Raw genomic sequence first — 19,344 nt, forward strand, 5'->3', positions numbered from 1 at the left:
AGAACAGATTGTCGTATCAATTTTTAAATTTCCAAAATATGTCAACAATCATCCAGTTCCAAGTGGAGTTGCGCTTTTCACGTTTGACATGTATCATTTCCCAGAAAAAGTTGATATTTCGTGGTACACCACTAAGGTAAGACCGTACTATGCCAACCCATTGAGATGCAAACGCTGTCAGCTTCTCGGTCACACGACAAAGCGATGCAGTAAAGCCCCTGTATGCGACACATGTGCCCTTCCACCTCACACTTCATTGCCTTGTTCTCGTTCTTTCTGCATTAATTGCTCCGGTCAGGGATAATGGGATGTCCAACTTATTCCAGTGTGAGAGCGCCTCAAAATAAGCGTTTTTTATAACATTTTCCATTATGGCCATATCGATCAAAATAAGAATTTTTGGTCATTTAAATTAAAACACCCAACATTTATTACGATTGCAAATTATTATATATTGGACTTTTAATATATGGCGAAACTACTTAAATCCTTTTTTATGATTTTATGGTATATTAAAACAACTAACTTTTGATCTTTCAATACTTTTTTAATCATTGGTAATTGAAAATGAATTCTACTATGCATCACATTGCAAAACGTTTCATGAAATATATTTAAATTTCGCATTTTCTTTGATTTTCATTGTTTTAAAGTTTTGTTAGCGAACTTGAACGGCGGCAACAAATTCCTCCGTTCACATATATTTTTGGTATAATTTCAATCTGGCCGTTCCAGTCATTCCAATTGCAAAATGTCAAAACCTACCCAATCCAGTCAACTGTCAAAGTTCGGTAGGTGAGCGGTTCTCACATTTCCAGTGACAGGAGAGTTGGGGATCTCTTTATCTCTGGTTCCGGTAGTCACCCAGCTTCTAGCAAATCATGTCCCAAATTTGTACAAATGAAAGAAATAATAAAAATAAAAACAAATAACAAATGCTCCATGCGTGAAGCAATAAGAATCCAAAAAATGCAAATACCTATCACCTTCAATGAGAGTTCCACTCCATATGCTGATATAGCAAAAAATAATAGCAAAAATATACAAGTACAAGAAAACAACAATGCTACGCAACTTACTTTTGCCGAAAAACCGGTTCCAATTACAAAAACAATACCAATACCCCAAATAACCAAACAGCAGAAAATGAAACAAAAGAAAACAAAACCACTTCACATATATCAAACACAACAACTACTACATCAGTCGATGACTCATCAGCACACAATATGCTTTCCTCCTTCCTTTCCCATCTCTCTTCCCCTGCATTAACCCAGCCCCTCTTCCCACCTTTCACAAACCCACAAATACTAGAGTAAATGATGGGAATTTTGCAATGGAATATGAACGGTGTTTTGAATAATTATCCAGATTTAAACATACTAATCAATGAATTTTCGCCGGATATTATATCCATACAAGAAACACATATCCCATTCAATAAAAAGCTACATGCACCTAATAAATACGATAGTTATTTTTGTAATACCACTTCCTGCAAGCAAGGGATTGCTGTCTTCATTAGAAAGAGCCTAAACCACAAAGAAATGCCAGTTTCCTCCAATATCTCTTGTTTAGCAATCGAAGTAGACATTGGCTTCAAAATTACAATCATCAACTGCTACATACCCCCACATCAAAGCTTTAACGTTAGAGATATAGATATCGGATGTTCTCAATTATTTTGCTACTCCCATCATCATTATGGGCGATCTCAATGCATGAAGCCCATTATGGGGTTCCACGGCTACAAATAAAAGAGGCGAAATAATAGAAGATATAGTTTTATCTCATGACCTTATCATTCTTAACGACGGCTCACCCACACACTTTTCAACACATGGAACATTTACCCATCCAGATGTTATTCTTGCTTCCGCTACTCTAGCTCCCAAACTTACCTCCCTTACCCTTGATGATCTCCACAACAGCGACCACTTCCCCATCATCACTTCCCTTTCCACATCCAAGTCCTACAACGTGAAGCCCAGGTCGAAGTTCTTGACGGAAAAGGCAGACTGGTCAACGTTTTGCTCGCTTTCCATATCTCTCTCCAACAATAAACCACCCTGTCATAATATAAATGCCGAAACTACTGCAATAAAATCAATTATCCGTTCTGCCGCTCATTTAACCATTCCCCAATCCAGCACTAAAAAATTTACAGCGAAATTGCCTTATTGGTCAAACTTACTCGCTATCCTTAGAAATAATAAAAAACGTTTGTGGACGAAATTCAAACGGAATAGAACCGATAACAACCTTATAGAATATAAAAAAGCCAACGCCGTGTTTAGGAAGGAGCTAAAGTCGGCCAAAACAATATCACTAGAAAATATTATATCTAACATAAACCCATCTTCGAGCCCCAAACAAATTTGGTCGGATATAAAAGCTCTTACAGGATGTAATAAACGTTTTGGTTTAAAAATCCTACCCCTTCCTAAAAAACATCCCTAACCCCATTAAAAGTAGACTCGTTAACCTCTACAAGAAAATTCTTAACTCCGGAATATATCCCCAACAGTGGAAAATAGCCACAATCATACACGTCCCAAAGCCTAACAAACCCACTTCCCACATAGAAAATTATAGACCCATATCCCTCCTCCCCTGCATGTCCAAAGTTTTAGAAAAAATAATTTCTACACGAATCGTGTGGTATGCTAGAGCTGATGACCTTATAAGCCCTAACCAATTTGGATTTCAAAAAGGATTAGGAGTTATTGATCCACTCCTATTCTTCGAGCATTTTGCCTCTACGGCCTTAGCAACTCGAAACCACGTTTCCATATTAAGCTTGGACTTTGAGAAGGCTTTCGATAGGGTTGGAGCACATATAGTGCTCAACGAACTAAAGCGTTGGAAAATTTGCACCAAAATTTACAATATTGTAAAATCATTTTTATGTAATCGCAAGTTTGTTGTCTGCGCCAACAGAAACCAATCTCTAATATATAATCTCGACAACGGCATACCCCAAGGTTCCCCCCTTTCAGTAACTCTTTTCATCATAGCGTTTAACAAAGTTAGTTCTATAATCTCCTCAAATCCAAGGGTCGAACATTTCGCTTATGCAGACGATGTCGTAATTTTCACAAAAATCAAAGATCTGCAACAAGTTAAGCATATATTTTAAAAAATTCTAAATGATATTAATAAATGGTCAGAAAGGTCTGGTGCCAATATTTCAGCAAGCAAATCCTCCAGCTTTCATATCTGCAGAAAGCACAATTGCTCCTTTCCCTCCCTTTACATGTTAAACATCCAAATCCCACACACTAATACTTTAAAAATACTAGGCCTAATATTTGATAAGACTTTGTCATACAAAGAACATTGTAAGTCTGTTAGATTAAGCTTATTATCTAGGCTTAATATCATAAAATTTTTGTCTTCTAAATATAGCTTATGTCACTCAAACACAATTGTTAATGTAACAAAAGCCTTATTGTTATCTAAGATTGACCATGGACTGTCGATATACGGGCACTGTGCTAAAACCCATATCAAACTTATTTCCCCACCATACCACGCGGCAGCTAGAAGGAGTATTCGAGTCTTTCCTACTTCGCCAATAAAAGCCATTTTACCGGAAGCTGGACTACCAAATATTGCGCAAAGAACCGCACGTAACACGATGGTGCTCATTCCAAAGATATTTCAGGCCAGAAACGAATTGCTGCTTACACAGGTTAGAACAGCTTTAAAACACACTAATGTAAGCCGCAAGCCATCTACGATATCACGTTGCCTATCTATTGCGAAACAACTTAACATCGTCGCAACTCCATCTTTGGTTGAAACAGCAATATCCCCATCCTACTCTTCACTTACAACATCACTTATTACCACTTCACAACAACATCGCAAACAGTCTACAAGCAACAACGAATACCAACAACTACATAACAAAGCCTTAGAGCATTACAACAAAACTTGGGAAGTTGTGTATACAGACGGATCTAAATCCGACACAGGTATGTGTTTGCTGTGACAAATAAGCTAGGTTCCACCATTGCTGTATATTCTCTGCCACCGTACTGCTCGGTATTCACAGCCGAAGCAGCAGCAATACTTGAAGCGGTACTTTTTGCCTCCCGCAATGGAAAGAAAACGGTCATTTTTAACCAATCAAATTGCATACCAATGATCCAAAAAATCCGTAACATTATTATGCAGCACAGCAATGTAATCAAAATAATGTGGGATCCATGGAAATGAAACTGCAGATAGAAGAGCGAAGGCAGCCTGTTGCGAGCCTCTGTATATATCTGAACACTTCACCGACAAAGATATACGTAAGCTTGTAAAACAATCTATTAGTATCACCTTTTCAAGTGAGTGGAGAGATTACAAACACCATTACAAAGACTGTAACCCTACTGGGTCGAAACCATATTACGGCACTAGCTGTCCTACTAGGAATATAGCAACATTTACCCGCCTGCGAATTGGTCACACACTTGCAACACATGCTCATCTCTTGAATGGCACTACCAAACCAAACTGCCCGCATTGTGGATCCTCCGTTTTTAACGTAATGCACATCCTCGACAACTGCCCAGACCTGCAACAGATACGACTTTCTTTGTTCAATAACATTAATCCATCTGACTTTCTCAAAACGACAAATGACCGTAGTATTAACCTAATTGCAAAATTGGTAGCACTCTCTAAATTACATATTTAAAAATACATAAGTATAACCATTATCCTTAAGATCTTAAAAATAGATATCCTAAAAGTTGAATATACAGTATATATCATTATTTCTTCTTCTTTAAACGATCATGTTCTCATATACTGTCCTAACCACCTAGAACTTAATGTATACTTAAGCCGAAGGCCCTGGCAGCCAGTGCTTTAGCTCGTAAGTGAGGCAATTATTTATAATTGTTTCTCTTTTAAATAAATAAATAAATAAATACTAGAGTTCAGGCCCGTATCCGTACAACTACAGGACATCCAATTTACACTAAAAGCTATCCATACCCGATATCAGTAGCTCCCTTTATTAACAATGAGATAAAATCGCTTCTTAAAGATGGTATCATCCAAGAATCTTGTTCACCTTACAATTCTCCTGTGCACGTTGTTTCTAAAAAAGGCGTTGAAAAAATGAAAGCCTAATTTACGTATGGTAATTGATTTTAGAAAAATCAATGAAAAAACTATTCCTGATCGATACCCAATCGCGGATACGTCCGTTATATTAGCTAACCTAGGAAGTTCAAAATGGTTTACAACTTTAGACCTAAAATCCGTATTCCATCAAATTGTAATGAGCGAACAGGACAGGCAAAAAACCGCCTTCAGTATTAATAACGGGAAATACAAATTTTGCCGGCTACCTTTTGGACTGAGGAACGTACCCAGTATATTCCAAAGGACTCATGATATCGTCAATTATGAACCCCCAAGAACGCTGCGTGCCTTGCGTTCATTTCTCGGGTTGTCCGGATATTATCAACGTTTTGTGTAGGATTATGCCTCTATCGTAAAACCTTTAACTCTGTATCTTCGCGGTGAAAACGGACAGGTTGGTACAAAAACTTTGAAACAGATCAAAATCAATCTCGACGACAAAGCATTACGTGCATTCGAAAAAATTAAGCATATTTTAGTTTCTGAGGACGTGTTACTTCAATATCCAGACTATGTATAACCAACCATTTGAGCTTACAACCGATGCTGGGTGCAGTTTTGTCACAAAAAGGGCGTCCAATAACTATGATTTCGCGAACACTTTCGAAGAGTGAAGACTACGCTGTAAATGAACGTGAATTACTTGCTATAGTGTGGGCATTGAAAACACTTCGTCATTATTTATGTATATGGAATACAGGATATCAAAATTTTCACTGACCTTCAACCACTAATATTTGCGATGTCAGAAAAAACCCAAATAACAAAATGAAAAGGTGGCGCGCATTTATTGAGGAATTTTCACCTAAGTTTTATTATAAGCCCGGAAGTAGTATTCCAAAATACTAAAACTATCGTTTCCGACAATGAAAAATCCCTGAAATCAAACGCTGTTACAACACTGCTTAGAGACAAATTTTCCATTAGTCAGTTTTTTATACCAACTCTCCACAGTACAAGTAATGGTCAGGTGGAAAGGTTTCATTCCACACTACTTGAAATTATCCGATGTTTTAAGCAGCAGCAGCAAATTGATGACATTATCGAATTAGTATTATTAGCCACGCATAAGTACAATTGCAGTATTCATTCCGTGATTAATGCTAAGCCAATTGAAGCGTTTCACGGGAACTCAGAAGAAGGTTTAGTAGGTCTTAGGAAGTCTTTGGTTGCAGCTCAGGAAGATATACGTACTTTAAAAAGGTGTTACCAAAATAAAAATATGAAAACATATCATCCCGGTGAAAATGTCTTCTTAAGGCGCAACAAGATACTAGTTAATATCGTTTACACGATATGAGTTCAAGAATTTAAACAATTTTATTTATACGCCGAAATGCGTGCCTTTATTGATATTCTTAAGAACTGAATTTTAATATAAGATCTTACAGCTATTTATACTAATGAAATGCGGCTGCTGTTATCTGCATGCGACTTCTTTGTCGTAATTCGATATCTGCTATCTTGCTATTACTTGAGATGCGGAGTTGGTTATCGCAGTGGATTATTCCATTGCCAGATGTTTGTTGTTTACATGTTGAGAATGCCTTTCTAGATAATGCATGTTCATTTCTATTGTTCGACTGATAGTGCATGTCAAAGCGAGTTCTATCGGTTTACATACATAGTTCGCCTTTGTTCGGAATGTATATTAGGAGATAAGGTGTATGTGAGTGTGTGTGACCCGGAGCGAGGCTATGTCGTTAACTCCCCTCCTTGTTAAAACGGAGCGTCCTCGCTATGCTGCTACAGATTGTTGTTGTTGAAGACGATTCAATTCGACTTCGTATATTTCGTCAATTTGCCTTTGTCTGTGAAGCATTCTTCTATTTACGCGATATCGGCAGAGGTGTACCATACCGTAAGTGGTGACTACTAAAGTAAGGAATCCTATTATGATGAAGAACGTAAAATGTACTGGATTTTCTACAATAGGTATCAAAAATGTTGAGAGTGTTTGGATATTGCTGAATTTGTATATTGAGTTTGAAGAAAGGATACGGAGTACTTCAAGTTTTTCGTTGTGTTGATTGTGTATTATTTCTCTGAGTTGTCTTTGATGATTGTAATATGTCATGTCATCGATGTTCGTGGATTCATTGAAGTGTATCAATTTAGGGCCTGATATATGCATGTTGTTCCAAGTATGCTGATAATCTGTCAAAATGTATCCATTCTCTAAGATGCGAAGTGGAGCATTATTTTCGTGGGTTGTTTCGCATTGTGCTGTTTTGTCTTCTAATATTTTTATAGTACAATTGTCAGCGGGTTCTGATTTACAAATAAAGTTACCCATATAATTTCTACATTTAGATATTCTTTGATAATCGTTACACTTTGCGATCTTAGGGTCTAAATTAATTTTACCATGCTTATATGCTAAAGGATATACATTAAATAAGCTACATTTAGTTTCAAGGATAGGATATTTGTATATTGTTATAATTGCTTGTTGTAGGTATATATATATATGAATGTCGGCATATTCTAATATATTAATTATTGGAAGATCTAACTTTTCATGGTTTATTAAATCGTACACGTCTTTCAAATTTAATGTGCCAGAATAGAAATTATTAGTTTTTGCAAAATTTATAGTGTTAGTTATTGATTTGAGTTCATTATAAACTTCTGATATAACAATGTTTTCGGTTATTGCTTTGGGATCAAGGCTTTCGAGTATTCTTTCGAACTGTGAATTAATTAATTTTTGCTTATTATTGTTCTCTATTAGCAAATTAAGTGAAGTTTTTATTTCCACAAGGTCATCGTGGTCTGGTGTGCCCGTGATGAATTTTAACATGGAACCAAGAAAGTTAAGTGATCTTTTGGATCTATAAATATTGGGAATGAGTTGAGTTTTCAGAGTTTCGATTTTGTTTACTAAAATTTGAGTTTGGGGTTGGTCTTCTAGATTGAATGATGATTTCATTATACTTTCTTATGGCGCCAATATTTTTGAGAGATTGGATATGTGATACAAGAAAGCTGTATCCTGATAAATGTAAACAGGATCAGTTTCTACTAGTACATATTTCCTATGGCTTAAATCTATAATATTGTCGCAAAGTGCGATAGAGAAAAGTAAGGTAAATACTATTCCGTGCATGCTTTTGCTCTGATATTGTCTTTATGGATAATTACTTTTTTATTGGTCGTTATTGTTTCTCCGTTGTCTTTTTTTACTATGTGTTTCACGTATTTTTTTCCGTTTTTGTTTCGTCTATGCGTTTTTGAATATATTACCTCTCCTTCTTTGTATTTGAGCTGTTTCCGATTACGGTTGTGGTATCGCAAAACTCTCTGTTGGTTTTGTTGAAGACGCTCTTTGATGCCAGGATATTCCCTTTGATTAAAAAACACGTCCTCGGGTTTGTGGTTGGTTACCGAATGGATTGTTTTGTTGTACTGTCGGACTGCTTCAAATATCTGATCGTCAGGAGCCGAACTGTGTTGATGCGCTAATACTTTTGTGAGTTCGATAATTGTGCTATGCGTTCTTTCAACTTGACCGTTTGTTGTCGAATGATAGGCTGGAGTTTTGGTATGCGTTATTTGTAATCGCTTGTATATTTGTTGTGCACATATGCCAGTAAATGTTGACTCGTTATCAGTCATTACAAACTTTGCGTTTGGGTATATTTGTGACAGTATCTCGTCAACATATTTGTATGTGTCTTTCTTTGATGGTATTTGTCTCAAATGGCAGAATTTGGAATATTTGTCGGTTGAACTAATGTACATAAATAAGTCTAAGTGTATGTATTCGCCTACTTTGTTCGGTATCGGTGCTGATCCTATTGGTTGTTTATTTGGTCGGCGTTCATACTTGTTTGTGAGGCAGATTTCGCAGTTTTGTACTTCTTTTTTACAAGCGTCACGTATGTTTGGCCAGTAGTATCTGAGCGAGATTTCCTGTGCGTTGTTTTTGTAGTTTCTGTGAGCACGTCTGTGTGTGTCTTGTATGATCTGTTCTTGTTGTTCGGTTTCGGTAATATCGTCCACCAATTTTTGCGCTAGTACAATCGATACAGTTGGAAATGTGTTGATAATGTCATTTTCGACGTAAAATAACATTTGCTCGTCTATTTGCATAGCATTAGTTATCTTTGGTCTAATTACATTTTTTAGTCTATCTAGTAATACAGTTTTCGTATTAAAAAAGATCGTGTGTCGGCTGTTAGAAAATATGTTTTGTGAGAATATTTCGATGGGGTTCTGATCTGACCGTTTTACAATAATTTGGTTTCTAAAGGAGTTTACTGGTTTTTTTACTCGTTTGAGTCTTTGTGTTGGTGAGCTTTGTGCTGAATGTTGGGAGTCATCAGAATTTAAAGTGTTGTTTATTTGCTGACGAGAAAGGGCATCAGCGACCACGTTCTGATGTCCGGGTTTGTAAACGATTTTTGCACCATATTCTTCAATGAAATTTTTCCATCTTTTTAATTTTGTATTGGGGTTTTTTTCTGATATGGAGAATATTAGAGATTGATGGTCGGTGTATATTGTTAAATCTGCTATACCATACAAGTAGTTGCGTAGTTTCTGTAGTGACCATACAATTGCGAGTAACTCTTTCTCATTTGTGGAGTAATTCTGTTCTGTTTCACTGAGCGTTCGTGAAATAAATGATATGGGTTTTTGGTTTTGGGATAATACGGCTCCTATAGCGTAATTGCTAGCATCTGTGGTTAATTCGAAAGGTTTGTTAAAATTTGGTTGGAAGAGTTCGACCTGGGCTTGTAGTTCTTCTTTTATTATGTTCAGTGCTTTTAGTGCAGGTTCGTCTAAAGTGATTTTTATTTTTGCACTTTGATTCTTTGATATGCCACCGTTCTCTCCTCTGAGGAACGTAGTCAGTGGTTTGACGATGGCTGCAAAATTCTTTATAAATTTTCTATAGTAACTTGCGAGACCTAGGAAGGATCTGAGTTCCTTCAGTGTTGTAGGAATAGGGAAATTTTTAATAGTCTGTATTTTTGTTGGGTCGACTGTAATCTTGTTGTATTTAATTATATGCCCTAAGAATTCAACGGAGTCTTTGAAAAAGTGAGATTTTTCGTTAGAGATTTTCATATTGGCCTGGTGAAGGGCATTTATGATTATGCGGATGTGTTCGATATGTTCTTCAGGAGAGGAAGAATAAATGAGAACATCGTCTATATAGACGTACGCGAACTTCCCGATATATGGTCTAAGGATATCATCCACGCATCTTTGAAAAATAGATGGGGCGTTTTTCAGGCCGAATGGCATACGAAGAAATTCGTATTTAGCTCCATTTACACTAAAAGCCGTTTTTTCCCTGTCTGATTTATTAATAAGGATCTGATGGAAACCAGACTCTAAGTCTAGAGTTGAAAATACTTTTGCGTTTCCTAAATTTTGTATGGTCATAGCCACATCAGGTATGGGGTATCTATCTGTAACAGTTTGATTGTTAAGTTTCTGAAAGTCTACGACCATTCTGCGCTTAGGTTTCCCTTGTTCATCGTTACCTTTTTTTGCGACTGTCCAAATGGGAGAGTTATACGGCTTTTTGCTGGGTTGAATTATTTCATTTTCTAAAAGTTTGTTAATTTCTTTGTTAATGAAATCGCTATCCGACATAGGGTACGGATATTGCTTGGTCCAAATAGGATCTTCGGATTTCGTTCTAATGGTAGCTTGTACGGTGGTAGTATATGGTAGCACTTCATTTGTGTCTTCATTTCTTTGCATAATTTCTTCGATTTCTGCTCTATATTTTTCACTATTAACCGTATAATTTATTTTTTGCACAGATTCACTTTCTTTCTTGGCCCTATATTTATAACTGAGCGTGTACTCGAAAAGGTTGATTTCTGCTTTAATTTTCCTAAGACCCTGTTCACCCAGAAGCATATCGAATTCTTTTAATGCATCAGTTTCAAAAAATGTGAGATTATGTTCTAACAATGTAATTATTTTTTTTGATTTGGTTATTGAGTAACCATGAAGAGTTTTCACTTTTACAGGTTTAATTTGAATAGACTTACCTAAGTTACATTTTGTACTTATATAGTTGTTTGTTGCTCCAGTATCAATCAGGATGTTAATAAGTTTGCCTGTATCCCTGCAGTGGCGTTGCAGACACGGCAAATCGTTCATGCGCCTAAAAAGCGCTGCCTGTTTCGTAATCATCGTTCTCGTATTCTGGTGTAAGCGATTGTAGTTCTTCGTCGCGTGTCTGGTTTACACGTTGACATTTCTGTTGTACGTGGGAATTATGAGATGAAGGATTTCGTTCTCTTTTTTGAGGGTTACCGCGAAATTGATTATTTGGAGGTAGCCCTTGTAATTGGCGGTTATAGCTGTTTTGTTGTGGTTTGGAATGATCCCTATTGGGATTTGCGGATCTCGTGTATTGTTGTGATGAATCTACGTCCATTGGTTGATGCTGTTGCCGGGGTGCTGTCTGATTGTATTGCACCTGTACGTTAGGTTTGTACCTTTGTGGCTCCTCGTAATGTCTTCTGCTTGAGTTTTGGTACTGTGATGTATTATATTGTCTCTGCTGATTGTATTGCGGAACGTCGAATTGTGAGTTTATATTATCGTGGTATATCGTACTCGCGATAGCGTAAGCGGTTTCTAAGTCCTTCGGATTGTGACTGTAGAGGGTGCCGCTGGTATATTTGCTGTTCAGACCGAGAATGAATGTCCTCACAGCTTCCTGGTTTGCATATTCAATCATAGCTGATGGATTTCCTGGTCCATGATTATCCATCTCAACTTTAGTGAGTGCAAGATTAAGTGACTTGCTGACTTCGGAATGGAACTCTGCCAGAGTCCTTTTTCCTTGCTTTATTCTTTTCATTCCTTCGAGCAAAACATACAGAGGTCTCTGGTCCGCATAAGTATAATCGAGACGGTTTATTATGGAATAAAAGTTGAATTTGGTGTTGTGGTTTATTAAAATATCGGCCGCCTCTCCTTGAATTTTGGAATGTACAATCGAGAGTGCCGTGTAGTACATGGGTGTAGTAGCGTAATTCTTGATGTTTTCCATGTGCGTCCTGGCGCGTTTTCTCCATGACCTATAATGGTTCATATCGCCTGTGAAGACTGGTAAGGTTTTGAATATTTCTAAGTTTATTTGTGATTCATCTGTGATGTTTGGTGTACAGTCCTGGTATTGGTTTGTGACTGTGACGTTAGGTGTTGCGTGGGTTTCCAACGAATTCAATCTTTGTTGGGTTTCAGTGAACGTTGTGGTCAGAGCAGCGATTTGTGCTCTCAAGCTTGCGATTTCTTGTGTTGTCATCTTGACGTCGGTGTTCAATAGGGGACGACGCAAATTGAACGGCTTTTGTCTCCTTTTTTGAGATTCTAGCGTGTTGGGATATCCGTTGATATAACGTTGCTTGACTGTTTTAACTATATATCAAGACTTATCCGTTATTCTTTTCCAGATTTTGCAGGAATATTAATTTTATCTTTGTTCAATTTTAAGCACCTTTTTCAAAGATCTAGTGCTGGAAGTCCTACTTCCCGTGGAATTTTTTCTATCGTTTTATTCAATGGATAGAGATGGCTTACAGACTGGTTGAGCCCCCAGTCAATATCGTTTACACGATATGAGTTCAAGAATTTAAACAATTTTATTTATACGCCGAAATGCGTGCCTTTATTGATATTCTTAAGAACTGAATTTTAATATAAGATCTTACAGCTATTTATACTAATGAAATGCGGCTGCTGTTATCTGCATGCGACTTCTTTGTCGTAATTCGATATCTGCTATCTTGCTATTACTTGAGATGCGGAGTTGGTTATCGCAGTGGATTATTCCATTGCCAGATGTTTGTTGTTTACATGTTGAGAATGCCTTTCTAGATAATGCATGTTCATTTCTATTGTTCGACTGATAGTGCATGTCAAAGCGAGTTCTATCGGTTTACATACATAGTTCGCCTTTGTTCGGAATGTATATTAGGAGATAAGGTGTATGTGAGTGTGTGTGACCCGGAGCGAGGCTATGTCGTTAACTTACTTGGCAACAAATTGGATAAAGTTTTTTTACAGAAAATTATCGAGAAAGATATTGGTACAACAGTTTTAATAGATGGCAAAAGAATACATAAGAGCAATCTTAGATAAAACATATTATTTAGTGAAAAGAAGACACGGAAAACACGTTGACAAACCGAACTTAAAAAAGTAAACAAAACCAACCACTTTTTCATGTTTTGAAAGATCATATTTTTTTCTCTTTTGCTTTAAAAATTGTTAATCTAATAACTTTAGGTTCTAAGAAGAAGAGTGACTTTTTAAATTTAAATACCTACTGTATAGCTTTATAAGATATATTGTAATTAATTTAAGATAAGTAATTGCTTCCGCAAATTGGATGTTTGTGACTGCGTAAAGATTCGCCAATCAACAAGCACATACCAACATCGAAAACAGCCTGGTTCAGACGGACTTTACTTCGATCTGAGGACGTTCCATTTTAACAACGGGGGTAGTTAAGGTATCATCTTTGGATGATTGATTTTGCTACTCATTTTTGTATGCTAGGTTATGTTGGAAATCGCTTTTGACTCATCTATTTTGTTCTTCATTTTCTTATTCCTGGAATAACGTAAGAATTTTGATGCTTTGCTGTCAAACGCAGCAACCCTGCATCAACCACAAAGTAAATAGGGATGATGACGTTCACATTCCTGGAACTCCAACACATTCAATGCATAACGGTACTAATAATGCGGAAAAATACTGACGCTAGTTGACAGCGTCAGAAGGTTATGAGTAAATGCAAAATCATTGGATCGATTAATATAAAAGTGGCAATCAGCAAGAGGAGTTGAATCCTCATAAACTTAAAAGTTATATTCATCTATATTCAGTTGTATTCATTCATCTTTATAAACATTAATTAAACAATAAAATCTGTGTGAAACCACAAAAATATAATTTATACAAAATAAATGGTTATTTTAATTTAAGCATTTAGTACAAGACAAACATGAAAAAGATAACGCTTTGAATGATAGAAGATAGTAAAACATCAATAACCGTATTAAATAAGTATTCATCTCAACAGTAATTCGAACTTCTTCTTCTTAATTGGCGTAGACACCGCTTACGCGATTATAGCCGAGTTAACAACAGCGCGCCGGACAACTTGACCTAGCCAGTGTAGCCGCTGTCTTTTAATTCGCTGAACTATGTCGATGTCGTCGTATATCTCGTACAGCTCATTGTTCCATCGAATGCGGTATTCGCCGTGGCTAACGCGCAAAGGGCCAAAAATCTTTCGCAGAACTTTTCTCTCGAAAACTCGCAACGTCGATTCATCCGTTGTTGACATCGTCCAAGACTCTGCACCATATAGCAGGACGGGAATTATGAGTGACTTATAGAGTTTGGTTTTTGTTTGTCGAGAGAGGAATTGGAACTACATATTTTAAAATACAAAGATAAATAAAGTACAGAGATAAATAAATTAAGATAAATAAATAAAGATAAATAAAGTACAGAAAAATTACTGTTGAGAGGAATACTTATATTTCATTTCAATTTCGAACTTTTGTAAGCGTTCCACCTTTTCAAGTTTAAGTTTTTTCAATCTTTCATCCTTTTCCAATTCTAAGATTTTTAAGTCCAATTCACGGTTCTTGAATATTATTTCAGCTTTACCTCTTTCAATTCCTGCTTGCAATCTTCTTTCATTCAAAGCGTGATCTTTTTCATGTTTCTCTTTTTCCCATTCTATTTCCATTTTAAACATTTGCCTAAGCTCATCTTGAAAAGCAACAAGATTTGCAGCAGATGATTTTGGGACATATTTTTTCATTTTTTCCGCGAAATCTTTTGCTTTTTCAGGAACAATTACTTCACTTACTTTGCCTGGTGGTAGATTTTCAGTATTGGCAATGTCAATTGGGGACGCAATTTCTCCGCCGACATCAGAAAAAGTGATTTCCAGTATTTGGCTGGCCGCGCTTTCATTCATTATGGACGTACTGCCACTATCAACCACTTCCAAAGGTAATTCACTTGTGGCTTTTTTCCCAAAAATATGTTTAAGCTGATTAAAGTGTGGGCACATCTGCAACACTTTGCATGAAATTGGTGCCTATTAAAATTAAAATTATTTAAATAAATTGATGAAATTAATCACTTAAATCACTTACCTCTACTTCTGGAGCTTCCTGCAAGAAATCCAGTATACTCTGCATTTCTTTTTCGCTCCACTTTTTGTTTGCTTTTTAACGTTTAATTCTTTTTCTGTTTAACCGTTTCGGGACGGGAACTTTTGTGTTTATTTCGTCTCCTATGGCTATTTTAAGAAAAGTAATTTGATAATATATTTTTAGCGCATCCCTAAAAGGAGATATTGTCCTGGGATAAAAACATCCCAAATCCATGTGTATTCAAAAATATTAATAAAAAGGTGATATTGTCCTGGGATAAAAACACTCGATTTCATTTTATTTTGTCGTTTCTATATTCAATTTTATCTTATAAGACATTTTATTTATATCTGATGGCAAGGAGTAAAACATTTTTTACAAAATGCCAAGTTGCAAGCAATGCAAATCTGATTCGTACGGCTCTCTTTGCCCTTTTTAGCACAATTTACGCATCGTTGTCTCTTGTTCGTTCTTTGTGGCAAATGATCTCCCAGATTTTGTTTAATTTTTTTCTTCATTGCGGAGACCGGTCCTGTTCGAACTTTGCGCTGAAATTTCGCATTCTTTTTCCCTTCGTCGATGAGGCATTCGGATAGCTCTACCAAGAATCCCAAGAGCGGTTCTCTTTTCTGACGTGGATGGTTTGTTTCCGCATGGATAATCCAAGCATTTACGGCGCATGTCATCATAAGTCTAAAGAAAACTTGTTGCCACCATTTAGCAGACTTTCGGTCTAGTTCATACAGGGTAACCATTTTGTCGGCCGAATCTACGCCACCCATAATGTTTCGGTATGTTTTCACTAAATCTGGCCAAGTCACATCAACTCTGGTGCCATTTTTTTGTTTTCTTTGAACGGTGCCCACTGTAGCCTCTTGGCAATTGCTTAGAAGCATTACCTGTTTAGTATCTTGCCAAAACACTGCCAAAGTACCAGATGAATTACACTTGAAAACATATTCTCCTCTCTTTAGTTTTTCAGTAACTTTAGGTAAATTTTTTCTGTTAGATATACAGGTACCTAAAGCTGGAAAAGGAATATTATTTATCAATTTTGTTGACGTGTCAGGATATCTGATGGTCGATGCCAATTTCATAACAACGCGTTCGCCTAATGTGAATGATGTAAGCGAATTGTCTTCTTGGCTGGAATATATATTAAAATAGTAAGTATAGCCAGTCATACTGTCGCATCTCATCCATAATTTTATTCCTCTCTTCACTGGCTTCAATGGCATATACTGCTTCAAGGTAGAGCGACCCAAAAATTTGGTCATAGACTCATCAATGCTTTGGAATGGAGAGTCGGATCTACATTTTTGAAAGGTGCTTTTGAGGCAATTGACCAAATCATCAATGAAATATGTTTTAGGTTTTGGATCAGGCTGGTATGATAACAATATAATATAATATATATATGTATATAATAATATAGTTTGGACATAACGTGTAAGAACCGATCTCTGGACATGGCTTTTTTTATGTATGGATTCCCCAATGGAAGGCTATTTGAAAAATAGACCTTCAAAGAAGGCACTCTATTATAAGACATTACAAATGTGCATCCGAGAATTATGAGGATCTCACCAAAATCGGTTCTCGGTTCTCGTTTGTTTTTTACATGGCTTATATTGTGAATATCAATTCTCACATTGGTACAATATACTATGTGATGAATAAAGCTTCTAGGCAATAGCTTGAAAAATACCTCCAAAGGTTTCAGTCCACGAGTTATGCCCTCATTACTAATGATTTGTTCTTGGCTAATAGTGAATCGTGGCTTGAATGTCGGTTGTGGGTCTGTCCATATTATATTATCATCAGGCCATTCATACACATTATCTTCTTCCAAACGTTCAACTTCGTATATTTCATCATCAGTACTTTCATTTTCACCATCATTTTCATCCATAGCACTTTCATTTCCACGATCAATTTCTATCTCTTCATCATATGCTCTGCCGGGCTGTGTGTTTTCTCCATCTTCTGAATCAATGTTGCTTTTTTCACTGGGACTGTATGCGGAACCATTATCAGCAAACAGATCATCCTCATCACTCGATTCATTTAAAAAGTTCTGAATTTGTGAAGCACCCAGTCTGCGTGGTCTCTCCATTCTCTAAGTAAAATAATGTACATGAGTACGTATCGGATAATAATATCCCACAAATAAACAGATTTGGGATGATTTCTTCCCACCGAACTTACCTTGACTTCTTATAAGGAAAATAAGTTATTCTTTATTCTAAACTTTTTATTTCAATAGATTAGCACTATTTGCACAAAATGTAACTATAATTCAATTAAAAATCACTTATTTTCTAAGCTTTTTCCAAACAAATACCATCTAAGCAACAATGTGTCTAAAAAATGACATTTAATAAAAAACTGATGACTCCAACCAACAGCTTTTTGTTTTTGTAGAGAAGAGTATAATGAATGATTTGGGACTGTTTTGAACCAAATCGCTTCCATATTGTGACAGATACGATTTTTTGAATTTCTTCGGGATAAAATCATCCCCATCGTCCCGAAACGGTTAAACCTGTTTGCTCCATTTCTTTTCTTTGTTTGCTTTTATTTTTGACAACAGCTGATAATTTGCAAACCAGTGTTGCAAATAATACAATGGCGTTTTAGTGTTGCTTCTTTGCAAGGGTGTAGCAGGTGCATCGCTGTACATTTTGTTAGTGTAAAAGCAAAAATATGCTCGCTCATTTGCAATTGCAAATATGCAAGACCATTTGCACCACATTCTGAATACCCGTAATATTTATAATTAAACATTAGAACAGTAAAGTTAAGAAGTTCGTAAAATACCTACTTATTTTTACGATTTAACGTGACGAAATCGAGTTTTAGATTTTCAGGTGGAAGGTGGAAGTGAAGCATAACCTAAGCGCTTCGCGTTTAAAGCATGCATGGATATTTTTTTAATTACTTGCTACTCTTGCTACGTGGCTAATCCGGCACTGGTTAACAATATGTAGTTATACCAGAAATAAATAAAATCAGGTCAATACTATCCATATATCTTTATCTTCCATATACCTAATATAATTAATATAAGATTTTAAAATTTTCGGTTGGATTTATACCGTCAGAATCGGTCGATATATAAATCTTATATCTTAGTAAAATAACTGAACAAAGAATATCGGAAGTTATCTAAAATAATATTATACTAGGAGATTCTCTTGGTCTAGCAAGATTGCAGATTGCAAAAATCCTATACCGAAATATACAAGGGCACGAGAGCACCCATTGCAGAATCTAGTGATATATGAACGGCTGATTCGGTCAATTTATTGTAAATGACTATTGTGCATGGCTATTGTGAATTGGCGCACCTTCTGCATTCATTCTTAAAAGACTGTCACAAATCTTCATAATTTAAATAGAAATTATAAAATCTATTTAAAATTTACCTTCCTCAACAATTTAACGTCAAAATATGTATTCAAGTAAAAAAACAGCTAGCACAGGGTTGCAATTATATTTTTGCGTGACATTGCACGAAAATAAACATGGGTTTTGGTCTGACATATTTTACAGCCCTTGCAAATATTTTTCTGCGTGTGTTTGTTGTTGTGCCGTTGCATTAGGTGGAAAAATCTGCAATTCTTGCACCATGCAAGGGTTTTGCAAGAGCAAGAGAATACCCCTACTGTATACAAGTAATGAGTTTTGTCACTCTAACAAGCCGCCTTTAATCCTTGCAAGTTGCAGAAATGTTCGGATTGAAGGATTAAAAGGATATTTACATTACAATGAAAACTATTTAATTTATGACTAAATGAAAATGAAATGAAATTAAGTTCTGTCATACTTGCGATTCTTAATATAAAGACCTGGTTTATAATTATTGAATCAAAGGGGTAAGTCAAGTTTTCGCTCAAATTTTTCTATTTTAGGCGCAAAGATACACTCTCATGAGTACACGCTATCTTATATTCAATGGAATAACTAACATATTGGCCGATATATGCTTTTTAAGCAATTATAGCGATTTGACCATTTTTGATTTTTGTGGCTA

At 36.1% G+C, this 19,344-nt stretch overlaps 1 protein-coding gene across 2 annotated transcripts in view; it reads right to left on the reverse strand.

Moving 5' to 3' along the window:
• Positions 1-15,948, reverse strand: part of LOC120768264 — an 85,386-nt gene extending 69,438 nt beyond the window's left edge. Inside the window, exons 1-2 of one of the 2 annotated variants that reach the window (XM_040094862.1) lie at positions 15,309-15,948; positions 15,017-15,250 (exon numbers count right to left, since the gene is read on the reverse strand). In XM_040094862.1, the coding sequence (XP_039950796.1) occupies positions 15,017-15,250; positions 15,309-15,353 (279 nt within the window). In that variant the 5' untranslated portion in view covers positions 15,354-15,948. Of the gene's footprint in view, positions 1-14,644; positions 15,251-15,308 lie in introns of those variants that run through there. The other variant, XM_040094861.1, reaches the window with a different exon arrangement.
• Positions 15,949-19,344: the final 3,396 nt, after the last annotated feature.

This window comes from Bactrocera tryoni, chromosome 2 (genome assembly GCF_016617805.1).
Source record: "Bactrocera tryoni isolate S06 chromosome 2, CSIRO_BtryS06_freeze2, whole genome shotgun sequence".
Lineage (NCBI taxonomy): Eukaryota > Metazoa > Arthropoda > Insecta > Diptera > Tephritidae > Bactrocera > Bactrocera tryoni.